The sequence below is a fragment of the Pongo abelii genome, chromosome 3, assembly GCF_028885655.2.
Source record: "Pongo abelii isolate AG06213 chromosome 3, NHGRI_mPonAbe1-v2.0_pri, whole genome shotgun sequence".
Taxonomy (NCBI): Eukaryota; Metazoa; Chordata; class Mammalia; order Primates; family Hominidae; genus Pongo; species Pongo abelii.
Window position 1 is genome coordinate 199,755,311 of NC_071988.2, and position 20,313 is coordinate 199,775,623.

Sequence of the window (20,313 nt, forward strand, 5' to 3'; positions counted from 1 at the left end):
AGAAAACATGAGACATGTGGGTCAGAGACAAAGGACATTATTAGTCACAGCACAGTAAGCAACATGACTTTCATATTCTGATCCCTACTAGGGTCCCAGTGGGGGTACAGAAGGGCAGATTCAGGTGGATACTGCAAACGGTAAGTTTGTGTGCATCACAGCTGAGGGACCTCATGCTTAGGAAACCCCAGTCTTTTACAAGGGTTGCAAGCAAACCCGCCTAACCTTTGCCTCCAAGGGAGACATTATTTTTATTGTACTAGACAGCAAACAAACATGCCCCTTGCCCAGGAGGGGAACGTTATGTCAATCTTCCAAGGTTTTTTTGCTATAGAAACATTCTTGAAAAGATAGTCCTGAACAAAAGCCAGCAGCATGCAATGCGCCTGAAGGAATTGCAGCTACTATGTATAAAATTATCTAAACCAAGGATGCTATTACCTTCCTCATTGGCTTTTGGTAGAATTAAATGATAATACATCAAAGTACTTACTGTTGTTAGGTGTTCAATCAATGCTGGCTACTCTTATACAATAGCACATACTCAGATGAAAGAACTTTAATACTTGAGTTTCCCGCCTCCATCATAAAAATAATATATGCTTCTTTTTTTCCTTTTAAATAGACTTTATTTTTTTAGAGAAGTTTTAAGTTCACAGCAAAATTGGGAGGAAAGTACAAAGATTTCCCTGATATTCCCTGCCCTCACACATACACAGTCTTTCTTCCACACCACCCACATTCCCCAGCAGAGTTGTACATGTTACAACTGGTACACCTGACACTGATACATCATTATTACCCAGAGTCCATAGTTCACGACAGGGTTCACTCAGTGTTACATGTTCTATGGGTTTGGAGAAATGATCAAATGACATCCACCATTTGCAGTATTATAGAGAACAGTTTCACTGCCCTAAAAGTAGTCTGTGCTTTGCTGATTTATTCCTCCCTCCCCACAACCGCTGGCAGCCTCTGATCTTTATACTGTCTTCATAGTTTTTCCCTGTCTGGTGTCATACAGTTGGAATCTTATGGTATGGATGCTTCTTTTTTTAAAAACATACAAATATTATTAAGATAAAGTCACCCACAACCTTCCTACAAAGTAGCACCTTTAACTTTTTAATTTCCTAATGATATCTTTCTAGGCATCTATTTTTTTAAAATTCCTTTTGTCCTTTAGAGAGTTTCATTTGTCCCTAGTTTAATAACCTCCACAAAAACTCTTTAAACTATTTCTTTCTTTCTTTTTTTTTGAGATGGTCTCACTTTGTCATCCAGGCTGGAGCGGAGTGGCACGAACTCAGCTCACTGCAGCTTCAACCTCCCAGGCTCAAGTAATCTCACCACCTCAGCCTCTGCGGTGGCTGAAACTACAGGCATGAGCCACCACATCCAGTTAATTTTGTGTATTTTTTGTAGAGACCAGGTCTCTAGAAAATTATGTTATTGCCTAGGCTGGTCTCGAACCCCTGGGCTCAAGTGATCCTCCTGTCTTGGCCTCCCAAAGTGCTGGGATTATAGGCAAAAGCCCCTGCACCTGGCCTAACCACACTTTATGTATCAGTCAGGATAGGGTAGTTTATGCCGTGTCACAATAAAAAGGCTTATTTCGGCCAGCTGCGGGGGCTTACACCTGTAATCCCAGCACTTTGGGAGGCCGAGGCACGTGGATTGCGAGGTCAGGAGATCGAGACCATCCTGGCTAACACGTAAAACCCCGTCTCTACTGAAAATACAAAAAATTAGCCGGGTGTGGTGGCGGGCGCCTGTAGTCCCAGCTACTCGGGAGGCTAAGGCGGGAGAATGGCGTGAACCCAGGAGGTGGAGCTTGCAGTGAGCGGAGATTGCGCCACTGCACTCCATTCTGGGCAACAGAGCGAGACTCTGTCTCAAAAAATAAAATAAAATAAAATAAATTAAAAAAAATAAAATAAAAATAAAAAGGCTTATTTCTTGTTCACACTACATGTGCATCCTGCACTGTCATGGGGTTCTCCTCATTACGGTCACTCGAGGACAACCACCGTCACGTTGTTAGGTTTGAAAAAAAAATGCTCAAAACTCATGACCAGAACGTCACATGGCTGGACCAGATCACAAGAGGCCAAAAAGAACAATCCTACCATGTGCCAGGTAGGAAGAGCTGGAAATGTTTGGTGAACAGGATTCATGACAACCAGTTTACACTGTGGCTAGCAGAAATAAGAATCAACCTACAATTAGTCTTTGTTGCCCATTTAAATCAGTGAAATAATTTTTTTAAGTTCCAGGGATTAATCAAAGCAAATAAAGAGCATGAAAACTACCAAAATCTTTACTACATACTGTGGTTAACATTTTCCTCTTCGCCTATTGCGCTAAAAATACAAAGCACTTGAGTGACGTTTATCTGAAGCGTCTGGAGTATTAATCAAGAAATTTTAATATTTGCTAATATCAAAAATCACTTTCTTTTTCTAAGTGGAGCTGTTAAATTGAGCTAAAAGAATGCTCAAACTACTGCCCACTACACTCCTAGGCTATTCTGTAATAGTAATGTTATGAGATGAAAGGTGTAAGCAGAAAACAGGAGAGAATAGAATCAGGTGGCAAGTACTTATACCTCTTTCCATATACATACTTATTATATATGCATACATACACATATATACATACATACTTTTCTATCTCTTTATATATATCTACATGTATCTATAGATATTGTCACTTGATATATATTGTCACTGAAATTTTTATCCATTTAGAGAGAAAGAGAATAGAAAAGCTGATAATAAAAATCTAAGTGACAATATGTTCGTTCTCAGAATCACTTAGAAAAGTTGCTTAATTCATATATGTGCTTAGGACAATCTAATTTCACCTTAGCAGTAGGCAAGTGATAGAACATTTTTTTATAAGGTCAAAGGAAAACAACAACAACAACAAAAGCAACTTGTCAGAATGGGGAAGAATATTCTGCAACTAGATCCCTTACCTTATGCTATGTAATAGCCATGCAATCTACACAATGATACAACCAGGACAGATGTGAGGCAAACCATAACTACTGTCTGGCATAAAAAGTTAAATCAAGGCCAGCTGCAGTGGCTCACGCCCGTAATCCCGGCACTTTGGGAGGCCGAGGCAGGTGGATCACAAGGTCAGGAGTTTGAGGCCAGCCTGACCAACACGGTGAAACCCCATCTCTACTAAAAATACAAAAATTAGCCGGCCGAGGTGGTGGGCACCTGTAGTCCCAGCTACTCGGGAGGCTGAGGCAGGAGAATGGCGTGAACCCATGAGGCGGAGCTTGCAGTGAGCCAAGATCGTGCCGCTGCACTCCAACCTGGGCGACAGAGCGAGACTCCGTCTCAAAAAAAAAAAAAAAGTTAAACCATGATTACATTTTCTAAGGCTTCCTTCCCAAGTTACTTTCTTGCTTTTCCCATTTTAGCGAATCACTTCCAAATTCAATGTATTTCTGATTGGCTCACAATTCTCTTTCCCAGCTGTGTTATTTTCACTAGTTTCCTACATGTATTTCCCACAACCCCCGTGAACACTGGTATCACATCATCAAAGAAGTTCCCTCCATATACAACATCACTAGGGACACACAAACAATTCTTTTCAAAAGAAGACACATCTGTATTATTTAAATAATATTACAGTCAAAACTGGAACTTTACAAATGTATTTCCAAAGTGATTCCATTACTTAAGAAATACAGAGAAATTATTTCTCTGAGGAAGAATGTGACTTAAAAAGAAAACATCTTTTGGAAACATATGTGGATTGCTTTTGTCAGCTAAACTCCCAATTTGCTTGTAAGTGACAGGCCATGAGTACTTCATTCTCCTTTTCCTGGTGATTTTGTAAATGACTGCCTTATTTATTAATGGAAAGCAAATATACAAAAGTATCATCTTAATGTAACCGCAAATTTAAATCTGATTTTTTTCTTTTTCCAAGGCCCAGCACCAGGTTTAAGCAGGTTAGCATACCTCAGATAACCCTGGAGTAAGATTCCTTCTCTGAGAGTGTGAAGCTGTAGGGCTGCCATTAGTAGTTGCTAATTCCAGGTTTCAAGTCCTCATTTATGGAGAATCTGACTTAGTGGGACAGAGGGCATTTTTAAAGAGGCTCCCCAGACAATTCTGATACATAGCAAGGTCCCAGAACAAGTGACCTACACTGTTCTTAAAACGATAGCTTTCTCCCCTAAATTAGAAAGAACCTAAGATGAGCATAGAAAAAACAGCAGAAATTCTAAAGTTTCAAGACAATATCGTACATGTACATTTATTAATGACTGTTGATTAAAAAGATGATTTTGAAGGAAAAATGCTGCTGAGAAAGCACGTGCACAACTTCTGTAGAGTTGTCATACAGAGAGTTAATCAGAAGTTAGGGAAACAAACCAAGCTAAACAACCTATTTCTTGACTTCTAATTGCAATACCCACCTCTGCACAAGGAATTAGTAAAATTACAGTACAGATCAAGTTCCCCAAATCATTTTTAAAAGAAGCGATCAATACTAAATATCAGCAGCTAAAACATCATCGATTCTTGTGGCTTTAGAACTTTCAGACACTGAGAGCTCCATAAGAGGAAAAAAACAAAGAAAATCAACACAATTGCTCATCAGAAGATAGCCGTATTTTCTAGTATGTACCAAACAAAAAGTATCTCATGTTCTATCATCTTCCTTCCTCAAGTTTTTAGGGAATATTAAGTAAAACCAATAATCAGTGCTAAGAGATGCATCACTGTGACATAATGAAATTCAATCAGGACTGATCATGCTGGGACTGCTGTTTTTTTCTTTGGGTCTAAAAAACTTGTATACTCTATTTTAAGCATCCAAGTATGATGATTCCTTTTGGGTTTAATATATCACTGTGGAAATAAATCTCAAAGTAGCAATTTTTTGCAACACTGATCAGAAATCCAAGTGTCACTTAATATATACAAAATACAGCCATATATATATTCATCTTCAGATAATATAAGAAAGGTTAAATAAAAATAGATAATAAAATTTCAGATATAGAAAGTGCCAATTCAACATAAATTTATTTTTGTGTTTATTTTACAAAAAGACTTTAGAACACATGAAGAACACTAGATGATGATAGTGAGCAGCCTTTTCAGCCTTTGTTTCTTTCTTCTTTAAATACGGATGTTGACAGTAAAGATGGATTAGATGCAGTCCACTTTTTCCTCAGTTGGCTGATTTTTTTCGGAATTATAAACCATGAAACTAAACTGAGTAAATGTTGAAAGTTTATTGCAAGCAGCACCTGGGGCCAAAAATGAGAAAGACGTTTGGTTAACTACAGGATGCACATATTTATAACCAATACAGATACTGCTTATTTGACTAGACACTGGCTACTGTATACCTTATGTCTAAGCCACATGGAAATACACTAGTGTCATCCTCCTCAGAACTGAGCAGTGAACAGTCCATGAAAGGAATGAGGTAGCTGGTAAACTAGCTCTTTGAACTTCAGAAAACTGGCTGGTTTTTGTTGTTGTTGTTGATCTATACACACGCTGTCACTGCTACGATTATTTAACTGTTCTTACATATTTTTCTTAGAAAAAATTATTCAGGCACACCTCCCACATTTTATTTCTCTAGCCATTTATTTCTCTAGCCACTAGAACATTCTCATCATTCATTCATAACCCCATACCCCACCATTGCTCCCTATTCTTCTACTCTCACAGGAAGAGTCAAGAGTAATTTGTCAAGATGCTTTGTCTAATCAAGTTCATCTTCTCATGCTCAAACACCTGGGGGAGGGTCCTCTTCGGTCATTAAATAGAAGAAACTAGTCACCTGTAAATTCATCCACAATTATATAAGTATCATTTTTTTCATTCTGTTAAATCCAACTTTGAGCTTTCTAATAAGGTTTATTTCTTAAGAGGGAATCAATAAAACTGCCTTATTTGATACATAAAGCTTTTCCCCTTCATAATTTTTATTGACTTTTGTGTCTTAGTGCTTAAAAAAGAATAAAGCATTCCTCAAACAAGTTTTTCAAATATAGAACTGTGGGAAGTAAAAGATCAAAGAACAATAATAAGCAGTCCAACCTAATAAGTCATATTGATCAGTAAGCTGTGTATCTTCCCCATCTGAAAATTCACTAATGAGAATCAGCAGTGGCTGATCTTAAAATGCTTTGAAACTGTGATAGGCTCATATGGAAAGTAAATGAAGTGAAAGACAAGCCTCAAACAGTGCAAAAATAATTCTGCTAACCTCTTCGGTTTACTAATTAGTAATACATTTTGTTCTTAGGAGCCCCGAGAAGATCTAAATGGCTGAGGCATTTAAATAATGAATAGAAAAGAAATAGGGAAGATAATTTATCCTTGTCTATTTTTAATTAGTAAAAACATTTGACTAGATTAGCCTATGTCAACATGTACTGGAGCTGAAGCTAAACTTCATTTAAGACACATGTGAAAGATAAGAACTACCAGTCAGAGACTGGGTCATAACTACCAGCAGTCAATCAAAAGAGGCTTTTAGGTATATTTTTAACGCTGTGGGTCTTGACAGATCATCAATTAACATTTATTCAATGCCCACTTAAGGAGACTCTTTCTAGTGAATATAGTGTATTGTACACTACAATATTTAAAAAGTGTATGTTTTATAAATATTTGGAAGTTCACACAAATACAAAATCTAAACACAACTTACCGTAACTTCCAGTCACATTGGCACATATAACAGCCCCAAAGAATTCTGGAAAATACTTCTGGATTCTTGAAATCACTTTTTGGCAAGCTATGGTTGGATCTTCTCCTCTTCTCATGTATTCTACAGCTTGGTAGCTGATTGAAACAGAGGTGAAACCTTAGTGTCACAGAATAAATACTAACTCCAAATTGGGTTACTTGAAGTTAGAAATTAAAACCACCAAAATTGCCACATGTGATAGAATACACATAAATGAACAGGAGTCGGTTACTTCTGTTAAAGCATCCACAAAGCAAGTCAACTTTGATACAGTGTCTATCTTTTCAACTAAGCCACCCATGAATTTCAGATATGGAATATTATTGTTGGCTTTGGCTGAATAACTGTCAGTAATGGTACTGACAGTCAAATGTAATGGCCAGAAGTCAAAAAGAATACAGATTTTCAATGAGAAAAACAGCTACAATCAAAGGGGAAAGTAGTGTGCACGTGCACAACATCTAGCTAGGGTGGTTAATTGTACACGATGACTGCACTTCCTACTTTTACCATCAATTATCACAGCTTCTTTACTCAGTAGCTTTACATCAATTATCTAAACAGATCATAAGTATTCCCATCTGGGAAGCAGGGTGAGAAATACTACCTTATTTCACAGGACTATGATTACTTAACTTGAATGATTATCATTATCAAAATGATAGGCAACAAGTTTGTATGCAGTTTCTAAGAAGCTCTTGTGCACAGAAATTCAGGTTACACAACACAAAAATTATGTTTTCTTTTTTTTTTCTTGAGACAGAGTCTCACTCTTGTTGCCCAGGCTGGAGTGCAGTGGCGTGATCTTGGTTCACTGCAACCTCTGTCTCCCAGGTTCAAGCGATTCTCCTACCTCAGCCTCCCGAATAGCTGGGACTATAGACTTGTGCCACCATGCCCAGCTCAATTTTTTGTATTTTTAGTAGAAATGGTCAGGAGTTCAAGACCATGCTGGCCAGGCTGGTCTGAATCTCCTGACCTCAGGTGATCTACCTGCCTCAGTCTCCCAAAGTGCAGGGATTACAGTCGTGAGCCACTGCACCCAGCCTCAAAAATTATTTTCTATCTTAAAAGAAAAAAATATCTTCTCCAAAGGTCTCTAAAATTCACAAACTAAGAAGTCATACCTTGGTAGGAAGCGCATCAATATATCACCATTCCCAGTGGCTGCGGCTGCCCCTGCAGTATCGTCAGCATAGGCTCCAGCTCCAGGTATTGGTGAGTCTCCTACACGGCTTTGAGAGGGTATTAACAATTTAGGGCAGGAAATCGAGTGTAAAACACATTAAGTCATAAGCTCTTCCAAATAAGGGATAGTTCCACTTAGACTCTGATACCGTTTTAAGTAAATTCTTCATCAGAACAAAGACAGAACAGGTTTTCATTAGTTTTTCAACTAAGGTTTTCACAAACCTATATTAATTATGTAAGAATTTGTTATCAGACGTGGAGTGTAAAACAGCTGAACTCACAGAAACAGAGACTAAAATGGTGGTTACTGGAGGCTGTGGAGGGGGACCTGGTGAGACATGGGTCAAAGGACACACAATTCCAGTCGGGCAGGAGGGTAAGTTCTAGAGGCCTACCGCGGATCATGCTAAGGTTAATAACAATAGAGCGCACATTTGAAAACTGGGAAGTAGATTTTTTTTCTTTTTTTGAGATGGAGTCTTGCTCTGTCACCCAGCTGGAGTGCAATGGCATGATCTTGGCTCACTGCAACCTCCGCCTCCTGGGTTCAAGCGATTCTCCCTGCCTCAGCCTCCTGAGTAGCTGGCACTATAGACACGAACCACCAAGCTTGGCTAATTTTTTGTATTTTTTTTAGTAGAGACGGGGTTTCACCATGTTGGCCAGGCTGGTCTCGAACCCCTGACCTCAGGTGATCTGCCTGCCTTGGCCTCCCAAAGAGCTGGGATTACAGGCGTGAGCCACCGCACCCAGCTGAAAACTGCTAAGTAGATTTTAAGTGTTCTCACCATAATAAAATAGGTCTGTGAGATAATAAATAGCTTGATTTAGCCATTCTACAACATATACATATATCAAAATATCATGTTGTACACCACAAATACACATAATTTTCACTGTCATTAAAATAAATTTTTTAAAAGAACTTGTTATCAGCCAGGTATATACCAGGATGGCATAGATTTACAGTGACTATTCTATTATTACCATCCTTTATCATCTAATTTCCAGATGACTGCAACATGTTCAAAATTGGTTTCCCTTATCTATAATCTATTTCCGCTTCCTATGTAATGTGCCAAACTTTTACCAGATTTTTTTCTATAAGAAATGTTTAATGCTTTTCTATTTCAAAATTAAATCCAGAATGCCTTAAACTGACTTAAGACTCCTTAAATCTGGCTCCAGTCTTCCCTTGTAGTCTTATCTTCCAATACCACTTCCCCTACCCCAAAAAACACATACACCCCCACACCCCTTCTTCCCTAGCCAGTGGGAGCCCTGAATACACACACACACCCCCACACCAGTGGGAGCCCTGAGCGTGCACGCACACACACGCACGCATACACACACACACACCTTCTTTCCAAGCCAGTGGGAGTTCTGAACACATGCACACATACACACACCCCAGTGGGAGCCCTGAACACACACACACATATATGCACACAACTTTCCTAGCTAGTAGGAGCACTGAACCTCAACTACCATGACTCAGGGCTGAGCTCCAAGCATCACTTTACTGGTGTTCCTAACTACCCCAGCTTAAAGAGATCACCTCTGCCATCCCTAAACCCTACAGCACTGGCTGTGACTCCCTCTCCTACGGCACTCAGCAGAGAGTACTGCATTTTCTTTCACACTCATTCATCGCAGCTGTGAGACTAGGGCTGTGCTTTGCAACCCCCATAGCACCTGGCATATATTGCTCTGCATTCAATGTATATTTGAGAGCTCTGTTCTTTTGGAAACACTAACCCATGTATTTTGAACTTTATACCATTTGTAGATGTACCAGCAGCAATACCTCCTGTCTTATGGATTACAACCATGCCTAGAAGTTAAAAAAAAAAAAAATCACTGTAGGTGTATAAAGTTTACCTCAAATATAACCAAATAATTGAGCAACTGGTAATAACTGCTGTGCTCTGAATGTTTGTGTTCCCCCAAATTCACGTCAACATCCTAGTCCACAAGGTGATGGTATCAAGAGGTGAGGCCTTTGGTAGCTCATTAGGTCATGAGGACAGAGCCCCCATGAATGGAATTCATGCCCTTATAAATGAGGCCCCAGAGAGCTTCCTCGCCCCTTCCACCATGTGAGGACACAGCAAGAAGACGCCATCCATGAGCCAGGAAACAAGCCGTCCCCAAACTCTGAACCTGCCAGCGCCTTGATCTTGAATTTCCCAGCCTCCATAACTGTGAGAAATAAATTTCTGTTGTTTATAAGCCATCCAGTCTGGGTATTTTGTTAATTGCCACTGTAACAGGCAATTAACATTATTAATTATTATTAACAGGTGGGGCCTTTAAGAGGCGATTAGGCTAAAAGGGCTTAATGCCATTATCGCAGGGAGTGGGTTCCTGATATAAAGGATGAGTTCTACCCGATTTCCTGTCTCATTCTCTTGACTTCCACCTTGGGATGGCCCTGGCCAGATGCCAGCACCCTGTTCTTGAACTTCTCAGGCTCCAGAACTGTGAGGCAAATAAACTTTTGTTTATAAATTACCCAGTCTGTGGTAGTCATGTTATAACAGTGAAAAACAAACTAAGACAAAGACTAATGTAAATTTTCAACATTGTAACTTGGAAACAATTATTTAAGGTCACTAAAATACAGCAACATAAAACTGCCAAAAAATCAAATATCAAATAAAGATTTAAAAATCCGCAAGTGAATAGTCATTGGGTTTTAGGTGTCTTGTATAAATAATTCACCAAATTTTATACAGATCCTAAGACAAGATGGATCTATTTATAGAGAGGCACACTTAATTGGCAGTTAAAACAATCAAAATCAACTTCTGGTAGAAGAATAGGGAAGAGCTACAGGAAGATAATTAACTAAACTTTATCCATAAAAACTGCACAAAAGGCAAGTTACCAATAGTGTCATGAGCACGATCATCTTCTGTTTCTTTATGGATAGGAATATCCTGCTTTAAGATACCAGGTGGTTTGTAGGGTCCGCAGTATTTTGAGGGATCTGGTATAACATTCTGTAAACAAGATTCAAGTTTTATTTCTTACAAAGGGTATTTTTAGAAATTGCCAAGAAATTATGTACAGTCACTAAACACTAGCAAGAAACCAAAAAAAGACATCTGGTAACTTAAAGATAAGAATTAAAAGCTAAGAAATCACTAAGTCTTATATAAAAACAAATAAATAATTTTACTGAATATCCATTCTAGTCTAAGAATTAAATAATATAGGTGAGGTATCTATATTGCATGACACAGGTCCCTAATTTCTCTCTTTGTATATACCTAAAATTCTCAACACAATAGTAGATATAAAGTTTTTAAAAATTAGATATTAATCCTTAAAGAAATTAGATACACACTGGACCTTTAAATTTCAGAAATTTGTTCCTTGGCCAAAGAATTCTGAGACTTAAAGTAAAATATGTTTTAAAAGCTTTTATTGTTTTTTCAAAGCTAGGTTTATATGAATATATTCTAAGTTGTGCTTTAAGATTCCTTTATAAATCTTAAGGGCTCAAGAATATAATGCAAACTCATAAATTTAGGTTGTGTATGTAGACTGGTATTAAAGCAAGAAACCTATTCTTATTCCTCATGTCTTACACATCAGTACACTAGGTGCCTCCCCTAACTTCGTTTTATGATTCGCCTCTTTCAAGTGCTTAACCCAAGGGATTTCTGACTTGATGGCTACTCAAAAGTAATTAAGACTTAGGGAAGAAATAGATGAGAGACTAAGATATCCCACAGAAGGACCCTGTATAGCAAAGGCAAACTGATTTATGCCAAAAGTCCTATTAAAGAAAAATTATGCCACTGGTAACATACTAGACATGTAATATTGTATGTCCTCAAGTCAAGAACAAGATACTGGATATACTGCACATAAAATCTAAGAAATATTTTAGACTCATAGTTTCCAAACTGATTTTTTAGACTTAGTTACAAAGAAATACAAGCAGAGCAGCCCTGATTGAGGCAGCCACCTCCACGTGGCAGAAACTTCAGTTTGAAAACTATTGCAAGAGACCAGTAGCTCTCCATGCTGGATATGCATCTGATGCAACCAGAGGTGTTTCAGGAACATCCATATCTGGAGAGTCAACTAAAACCACTGGTTCTAATGTACAGCCAGGATGCTAACCAGCACCCTAGACAACGGGCAGGCAACAGTGAGCAGAAAGGATGTCATTGAATATTTTCAATTAACTTATATTTTAAATTAAATGTGTGCATACCCTCCAATAATTTGGCTGGCAATTCCGAGCAAGCCAATCTGAATGAAGAGCTTCAGAAACACTGGTAGATAAGTCTTCATTGATAAACCCCATACTCTCAGCAAATTTGGTGGCTGGAGATTGGAAAAAAGGAAAGTGTAAATTATTCAAGTATTGTCTTTTCAACAAAAATATATGTACTAGAGGCATTCTGGGTCAGCATGCCTCTGACCCATGAACGGTTTTAAGAGACCGTTCTTAAAGGACTCTTCAAAGGAATATTCACACATGAACGGTTTTAAGAGACTCAATTTTTAGACCTTTGATTTCCTTATGCCCTTCCTAAAACGGATCCACTTAAAACCATTGGGGTACGCATTATAAGAGTTCTTGTCCTGGCCGGGTGCGGTGGCTCACACCTGTAATCCCAGCACTTTGGGAGGCTGAGGTGGGTGGATCACGAAGTCAAGAGATAGAGACCATCCTGGCCAACATGGTGAAACCCCGTCTCTACTAAAAATACAAAAATTAGCTGGGCGTGGTGGCGCGTGCCTGTAATCTCAGCTACTTGGGAGGCTGAGGTAGGAGAATCACTTGAACCCAGGAGGCGGAGGTTGCAGGGAGCCGAGATCGCGCCATTGCACTCCAGCCTGGGTGACAAGAGCGAAACTCCGTCTCAAAAAAAAAAAGAGTTCTCTTCCCATCTCGCCTCCTCCACAATTTTCCTCCTTCCACTTCACAAAAGAAAAGGCACACTTCTCACCAATACTGAGTCTTAGAATTGCACTGAAACTAGATTGCAATGCCCGCGTATAAAAAAAATCTTTGAGACACCAAAGGAACTGAATTCCAATGAATGGGTAGCAGATCCTTTTACTTGTCGGGTAGTTTCTAATTCTGTAGATGCTACAAAACTGAGGGAAGCCTACTGGAGTTGTTAGATAATAGATCATTAACAATAAATTTTGACTATAGGTCACTGTATGGTTTTTGGTCTATAACTTGGAAGGTGTTCAAATAATAGACCCCACCACAGCAAAACTTCCATTCCCTTCCTCTTAGAGATGAAGAAGTAAAGAGATTTAGAAGTTACTTATCCAGTTAAATAGATGTTAAGTAAAACAGCTGGAATTTGAACTTAGGTCTGCTTTTATCCATGATTTTGTACTATTTTTCAGTGAAAACTATAGTCAAAAGACTAGAAAAAATTTCAGTGTAGTTAAAAAAATACCTGACTCTCCTACTAAAAGTGTGTGTGTTGTATGTTCCAGTACTTTCCGTGCCACACCAATAGCATTTTTAATTCGTCTAAGATCTCCTACTGCTCCTACATCCATAGTAGTGCTGCAAGAAAATAGAATGCAGTTAAGAATTAAGGAGTTTTCAGAGGTTCATAGATTAAAAACATTGCTTTTCTCCAATCAATAGTGTTTTGCAGTTAAACTCCACCATCTTAACACAGAAGTGACAGCACATCCATGAAGTTCATATAGATTCCCACAATCAGACAAAATTAAGGAAAAAAATAGAAAATCAGCTTGCCATATACCACAACAGCACTAAAATTCTCAGTTTCTCCAAGCTAATTTTAAAAGTGGCTTTTGAAAGGGGACTGAAGGCTTCAGGTCAGGCAAACCACAGCATTTGTGGACAGCAGATAAACGATTGTTTATAAGGTCAGAGACGTAGTTTTTTAGCTTGGCATTCTCTCGGTTCTAAGGAGACTACCTATCTCTCCATGTGATATTTCTATTACTCTGATTTTTTTTTTTTTTTTTAGTTGAGAAGGAAACTGTGTTTAGAAAGGTCAAATATAATAAGCTAGGGGTTTTGATCTGTGACAAAACTCATGCATTCTTTCATCTTGCTCTCAGAAGACCACAACTCTAAATGCAACTCAACATAGTAAGTAGGACCTGAACGGTGTTCTTACCCATCCATGATCATGGCATCTAGTGTGGTTTCTCCAAGTTCATCAGGACTTCCTCCAAAGCCTACAGAGCCGTCACACTGCTCTCTCTCACACATGGCACAGCCGCTCTCCACTGCATCCAGGGCAGAGCCTCCAGATGCTAATGCCCTCCACGCTGTTAATCAAATCCCAATAATGCTTGTTTATATATATGTATATTTTTCAATGCCAAGTGCAATAAACCAACTCCAATTTAACAACTTTTTCACATTTACTGAGTTAAGCTGACTTTTTAACACATTAGTTTATCAAGTGCTACAAAGGAGTCAGAGTGAAGAGTCAAAATTATTTAACTAGTTATCAGAAGAACTCAAAAACTGGCTATTGGTGCAAGGTGAAGGTTTTTTTTTTTTTTCACTTACTAATATCTACCTCTTCTGTGTGTGAGAAACGAAATCAGTATCCCCTCCTTTATTTTAAAAGGTACAATCGAAACTACTAAAAGGCAGTTAAATAAAAAATCCACTAAACCGCAGCCTTCTTCACACATTTCTTCTGCATCATTAGATTAAAATATGCATAATTAATACGTGTATTGAGGTAACACCTATCCCAGGAAGTCTTACTAATACTGAACAGCAAACAATTACAACGTGGACTTTATATGGATTAGTTCATTGAGTCTTCATAACAGCTTCTGTGATAGGTACTGTACAATCACGACCCTCATTTTAAAGAAAAGGAAACAGAGCCACAGGTCAGGCAGTTAGTTTAAGGTCACACAGCTGGTAAGCAGCAGAGCCAGGATCCCATACATTTGGGGGTGTAGGGGAAGGGTCTTTGATGGACAATTTCTTTTCTGGTAACAACAGAATTCCTTGAAGAGTAGGTGCTCTCGTTGGTACATACTTTAAGCATCACTACAGCACCTACAGGCTTGAAAGTGTATTTACGCAAGTTCATTCTTTCAATACAGGCAACTTAAACACAGAACTGTCCCCCCGCCCAGGCTGATGCAATTTCTTTTCGTCTCATTATCACTGGGAATATCTTTCTCACAGCCTGTTTCTTCATTTTCTCTGAATCGTATGCACTGCCTGTAACACAGAAATTTAGCTCCACCAAATTCTGGAGCCAATTCTGCCCTTGAAAGTTAATACGTCAGCAACCTCAGATGGAGGAGGAGGGGTCTGAAAATGACTCTTCTGGTCATTAAGCAAATGAAAGAAACAAGCATAGTACAATGCGAAAATGCCAAGATAATGGTACGTAAAGGCTATTAACAAGGTGCAGAAGGCAGGAACCTAACTCATTCTGGACACGAGGGCAGTTAAGTCAGGGAACGCTTCCTGGAAGAGGTGATACCTTAGCTTAGTGGTTCTCAACCCTGTCTGCAAATCGAAATCACCTAGGGAGCTTTTTAAAGAAAAAACAGTTTCCCTGATTCCAGCAGTTAGATCACAATCACAGGAGGTGGGTCCCGGCAGGATGATTTTTGAGAAGCTCCCCAGATAGTGTTAATGTACAGCAAAGGTTGGAACCTTGAATTCTAGGTGGCAGCTAAAGCATGACAACACGTGGCAAAAAAAGTAAATGGGAAAAGAGTAGGCCATGGCTGGGAAACTATTAGTCGTCTACAAAATTGCGAAGAAGTGAAGGATTAGAAACGAGGGGTGGAGACGTACACAGCCCGTGAAAAGACTGTCAGGCAGAAAAGCGTAAGTGCTACTTGATTAAAGCACAAAGGCCATAACTATGGTCAGCAGCAGGGTGGAAAATATATTGCGCTGGGGGCTGCACGAAGGGAGGACCTAAAATGCAACAGTGGTAGGTGGGGAGGATGCAGTAAAGGCTACTTGCAAGAGACTGAGCGACGCTGGAGACTCAGGAAGACCTAGAGGGCGGGACCTCGAGACCCGGCTCAGCCCGGCGCTCGTCCGCCCTCCCTGCCCGGTGACTGCAGCGGGGCGGGCTAGCCCTCCCCACCCGCAAGCTGTCGCGGCGCGGCCACCCGCCCAGGCCGCCAACCCGCACCTGCTTCGGTTGCATTCTTAAAAGGCCAAGTGTTGAGGACCAGGGGCAGAGGGCTGGAGCAGCGCACTAGGGCCTGGCAGAGCAGAAACAGCACGAGAAACACAGGCAAGTTCGACTTCCGCGCCATCCCTGAGCGCCGAAGAGACCAGCGCGAGAAAAGTCCCGGCAGCCAGCGATCGCCGAACAATTAATCCCCAGTGCCCCGCCCGCCTACCGGCCGCGCCCGCTCTCTCCCGGGTGCGCGCAGTCCTCCTTCAACTCTCGCGAGACGAGGCGTCCCTGGACCCGCGGGAGAGTCGTGTCAAGGGGTGCTGAGCTGTTCCCTGCGCTAAGGTGCTTCTTCTTAAGTGCTGTGCAGATTTTTAAAATAGCCAAACAAGTTGCTGCTTTTCCTGTGGTTAAAATAGATTTAGCTTGATATTGGGAATTTAATACAAAATTATTCAACTCTGGGTTGCAGGGCCCCAGGAACTTTAGCCGATTGCTGTGTACTATGGATTTGGTTTTTTTTACTGTCTTTTTAATTTAAAGTTGAAGTTGAAAAGTTTGTCAAACTCAATATATTCTTGGGGATCCCAGGCCTCGGAGATCTGCAATAGTTATGAGTGTAGGTGAAGCGTGTTTGCTTAGGACCGGATTGATTTTAGATTTTTTTTCTGTTCATAGCGTCCGTCATTTTCGCACACAGCTTTTTGTAGCACTTCCTCTCATTATAAATCCCTGAGCTGGAAGAAAAACAGAAACGGCCTATGTACCCTCTACCTAGCACACTGAAGTGCAGCTTCCTGCACCTCCAGGGCAAGACGGCTATCTCCATTCCTTTTTAAATGTATTTTTACCTTCCTGCCTGGCACTATTAAGTGCTAAATAAATGAATAAGAGGAGGAATGGGGATTTTACGTGCTTGGTGGAGGCTGCTCAGTTTTGTTGCTGGGCAGACGTGCGAACATGAACTAATAATCCCTTTGGGCGTCTGGAATGCCTGCCCAGGTTGCCAAGGCAAGACACATAATCACATTTTTAAAAGCATCTATAAATCTATACAAACTTTAAAAATATGAACTAGGCCGGGCACGATGATGGCTCACGCCTATAATCCCAGCACTTTGGGATGCTGAGGCGGGTGGATCACGAGGTCAGGAGTTCGAGACCAGCCTGGCCAACATAGTGAAACCCCGTCTGTACTAAAAATACAAAAATTAGCCGGGCGTGGTGGTGCATGCATGTAGTCCCAGCTACTTGGGAGGCTGAGGCAGAATTGCTTGAACCCGGGAGGTGGAGATTGTGGTGAGCTGAGATCGCATCACTTCACTCTAGCCTGGACAACAGAGCAAGACTCTGACTCAAAAATAAATAAATAACTAAATGTAAAAATATAAACTAGGTAGGAGTTGTGAGACTTACAAAAACTTCAAGGCTCTTATTGATTGCTAGGAAATTAAATACATAATTTAAAGAACATAAGATAGCCCAGAAGTGTCATTACCCTATTGGGGAAATGTTATTTAAAAGGTACAATAAAGAGAAATTTTCTAAGTTCCTTTCATGGGGTTTGGAAGAGGAACAAGTCATCTGTGCTGGAGTAATCAGCATAACCCAATGGCAGGTGAAACTGGAAACTTGGGTGAAACAGGGTAAGAAAGCAAGAAAAGCATACATTGTCCTCTGAGTAAATTTTCCTTAGCTCCTGGGCTGAGTATTTTTATGCAGCCTTAAGGAATTAGGAAATGCTTTTAGCAAAAATTGTAAAATACAATACATGGAAAATTGGTCTTAGTACCCCACTGATCTCTCTAGCCTCTTCCTGTTTTTTAAGGTATTTGTGTTTCTTCTGGTGGAAAGAGCCTGATCTGTTACCTCCTACTATGTCTATTTCTCCAAAATTCTTTCTTCTTAAATAAAAATTCCTGTCAGAGAAACAGCTAAATTACACTATAGTGGGAATGGCTGATAGAAGGTCTCAATATATCAGCTTTTCCATGGATATTTGTATGTATGTATGTATGTATTTATTTTTTGGGATGGAGTCTTGCTCTATCGCCCAGGCTGGAGTTCAGTGGTGTAATCTCGGCTCACTGCAACCTCCACCTCCTGCGTTCAAGCCATTCTCTTGCCTTAGCCTCCTGAGTAGCTGGGATTATTACTGCCTACCACCATGCCCGGCTAATTTTTGTATTTTTAGTAGAGACAGGTTTTGCCATTTTGGCCAGGTTGGTCTTGAACTCCTGACCTCAGGTGATTCCCCCCCCCCCACCTCGACCTCCCAAAATGCTGGGATTACAGGTGTGAGCCACCGTGCCTGGCCGGATATTTGTATTTAAATAACTAATATGCAATCCCTAAAGAATCTACCCGATTCAGTGTCTTCTTAGTGGCTACTAAAATACCTACTGGATCCACTGTCCAGTTTGCCTAAACTGTAGCTATTTCTTAAAGAAGTTAAATTCGTCTGGATGTTTGGTTCCTTCTGGAGTAGTTTCCCTTTGACCAACACTTGAAGAATAATTTTCATTTTAGTCCTAGAAGTAACCTTCTGTTACTCTCACTTAGGTGCTCTTTTGGGCCTAAATAGAATTAGATCCTTCGCCTTTGTTTTGAGGTAAATCTAAACGAAAAGGAACACCTGTTAACAGGTAGTGATGCCGCAGGAAAGTGCTGGGAAGGGAATGCTGGGAAGGGAAGGGCGTGGTCCCTTTAAATGATACGGAAGGGGGACGGGAAGTGCTGGGTAGAGGAGGGCGTGGTCCTCAGCCAGGGCTTCATCCCTGGGCCTGTGCCCACCTAGGTGAAGACAGGCATTTTTGTTTTCCTGCCCGAATGTTGCATCTCCCAAGATCACCCTGGCCTGCCATGTCCTCATCCTGTGCCTATAAAAACCCCCGAGACCCTGGCAGGCAGACACACAAGCAGCCGGACGTTGAGAGGAGCATGTAGGCAGAGAATACAGGGGCTGCTGGATGTCGAGAGGAACGCACCAGCATAGGAGCACAGCGGCATGCTGGCAGGCCGTTGACCAGCGGAAGAATGCAGAGTTTGTCCGGGGAGGTCAGAGAAGAGTCAGGCCGCCATACTTGACTCCAGGAGAAAACCATCTCCCTTCTGGTTCCCCCGTCTGCCGAGAGCTACTTCCACTCAATAAAACTTTCCACTCATTCTTCAAGCCCACGTGTGATCCAATTCTTCCGGTACACCAAGGTAAGAACCCGGGATACAGAAAGCCCTCTGTCTTTGCGATAAGGCAGGGGTCTAATTGAGCTCACACAAGCCGCTTACAGACGGTTAAACTAAAAGAGCACCCTGTAACACACGCCCACTGGGGCTTCAGCTGTAAACATTCACACTTAGACACTGCTGTGGGGTCAGAGCCTCACAGTCTGCCCGTCTGTATATCCCTATAGAGGTTTCAGCAGCAGGGCACTGAAGAAGCGAGCCATACCCCCATCACACGCCCTGCAAGGGGGACAAGGGAACTTTTCCTGTTTCAGTAATAGACCATAAAATAAATGATCCTCAGTTTTTCCAGCATCCTCTCCCATTTTTCATTCTTTTAAATCATTATACACAAGGGCAGAGATATTTAGTGTTACTGATAAATCAAAGGAACTATTTGTAAAATTATTTAAGCTTAGAATGCATTACACAATTTTGTTTGGCAAAATGTTTCTGTTCCTAAGTAGAGCTTACTTATAACTAGCAATACTTCAGGAGGATTTTCGAGACTTAGATTTTAAAACTTAGGGTGTGGCCAGGCCTAGTGGCTCGTGTCCATAATCCTGGCACTTTGGGAGGCTGAGGTGGGTGGATGGCTTGAGCCCAGGAGTTTGAGACCAGCCTGGGCAACATAGCGAGATTCCTGTCTCTATTAAAAAAAAAATTAAACAAACAGGTGACTATATATCAGCTGTGGTTAACTCATGTAAGCTTCCTAAGCCATGCTTTTCTCATCTATAAAATGCAGATAATAATAATATTCTTTCTTATTTTACAAAGCTTTGTGAATGAGGTAGATGTGGGAGAATGGTGGAATACCAGGCAAATTAAATAAAATTCTCTTATTATAATTTGCCATTCCCAAGTATCTATAATTGATGTCAAGGAGGCAGTCCAGAAACATACAAGGCAGTAAAAAGAAATCAATTTGATCAATTTGAGATACAGAAATTTCCACAGGAAGAATGAAGAGTTGGCCCAATACCTGTAATGCATTTGAAAG

The 20,313-nt window shown here is 40.5% G+C and overlaps 1 protein-coding gene and 1 long non-coding RNA gene across 8 annotated transcripts in view; one reads left to right on the forward strand and one right to left on the reverse strand.

Annotated features, from left to right (window-relative positions):
- Positions 1–5,044: 5,044 nt before the first annotated feature.
- On the reverse strand, positions 5,045–16,345 carry AGA (aspartylglucosaminidase). Its single transcript, XM_009240476.3, has 9 exons — positions 16,101–16,345; positions 14,088–14,241; positions 13,386–13,498; positions 12,176–12,288; positions 10,835–10,949; positions 9,703–9,778; positions 7,878–7,985; positions 6,712–6,845; positions 5,045–5,290 (listed from the first exon to the last, which is right to left on the reverse strand). Exons 1-9 carry the CDS (start codon positions 16,225–16,227, stop codon positions 5,190–5,192), a joined length of 1,041 nt encoding a protein of 346 aa, XP_009238751.1. The 5' UTR covers positions 16,228–16,345; the 3' UTR covers positions 5,045–5,189.
- AGA-DT (AGA divergent transcript) overlaps positions 15,921–20,313 on the forward strand; it is a 254,277-nt gene continuing 249,884 nt past the window's right edge. For 5 of the 7 annotated variants that reach the window (XR_008524894.2, XR_008524895.2, XR_010139823.1 and 2 more), the window contains exon 1: positions 16,333–19,295. This is a non-coding gene — a long non-coding RNA (AGA divergent transcript). Of the gene's footprint in view, positions 19,296–20,313 lie in introns of all 7 variants that reach the window. The other 2 variants (XR_010139824.1, XR_010139825.1) reach the window with 2 other exon arrangements.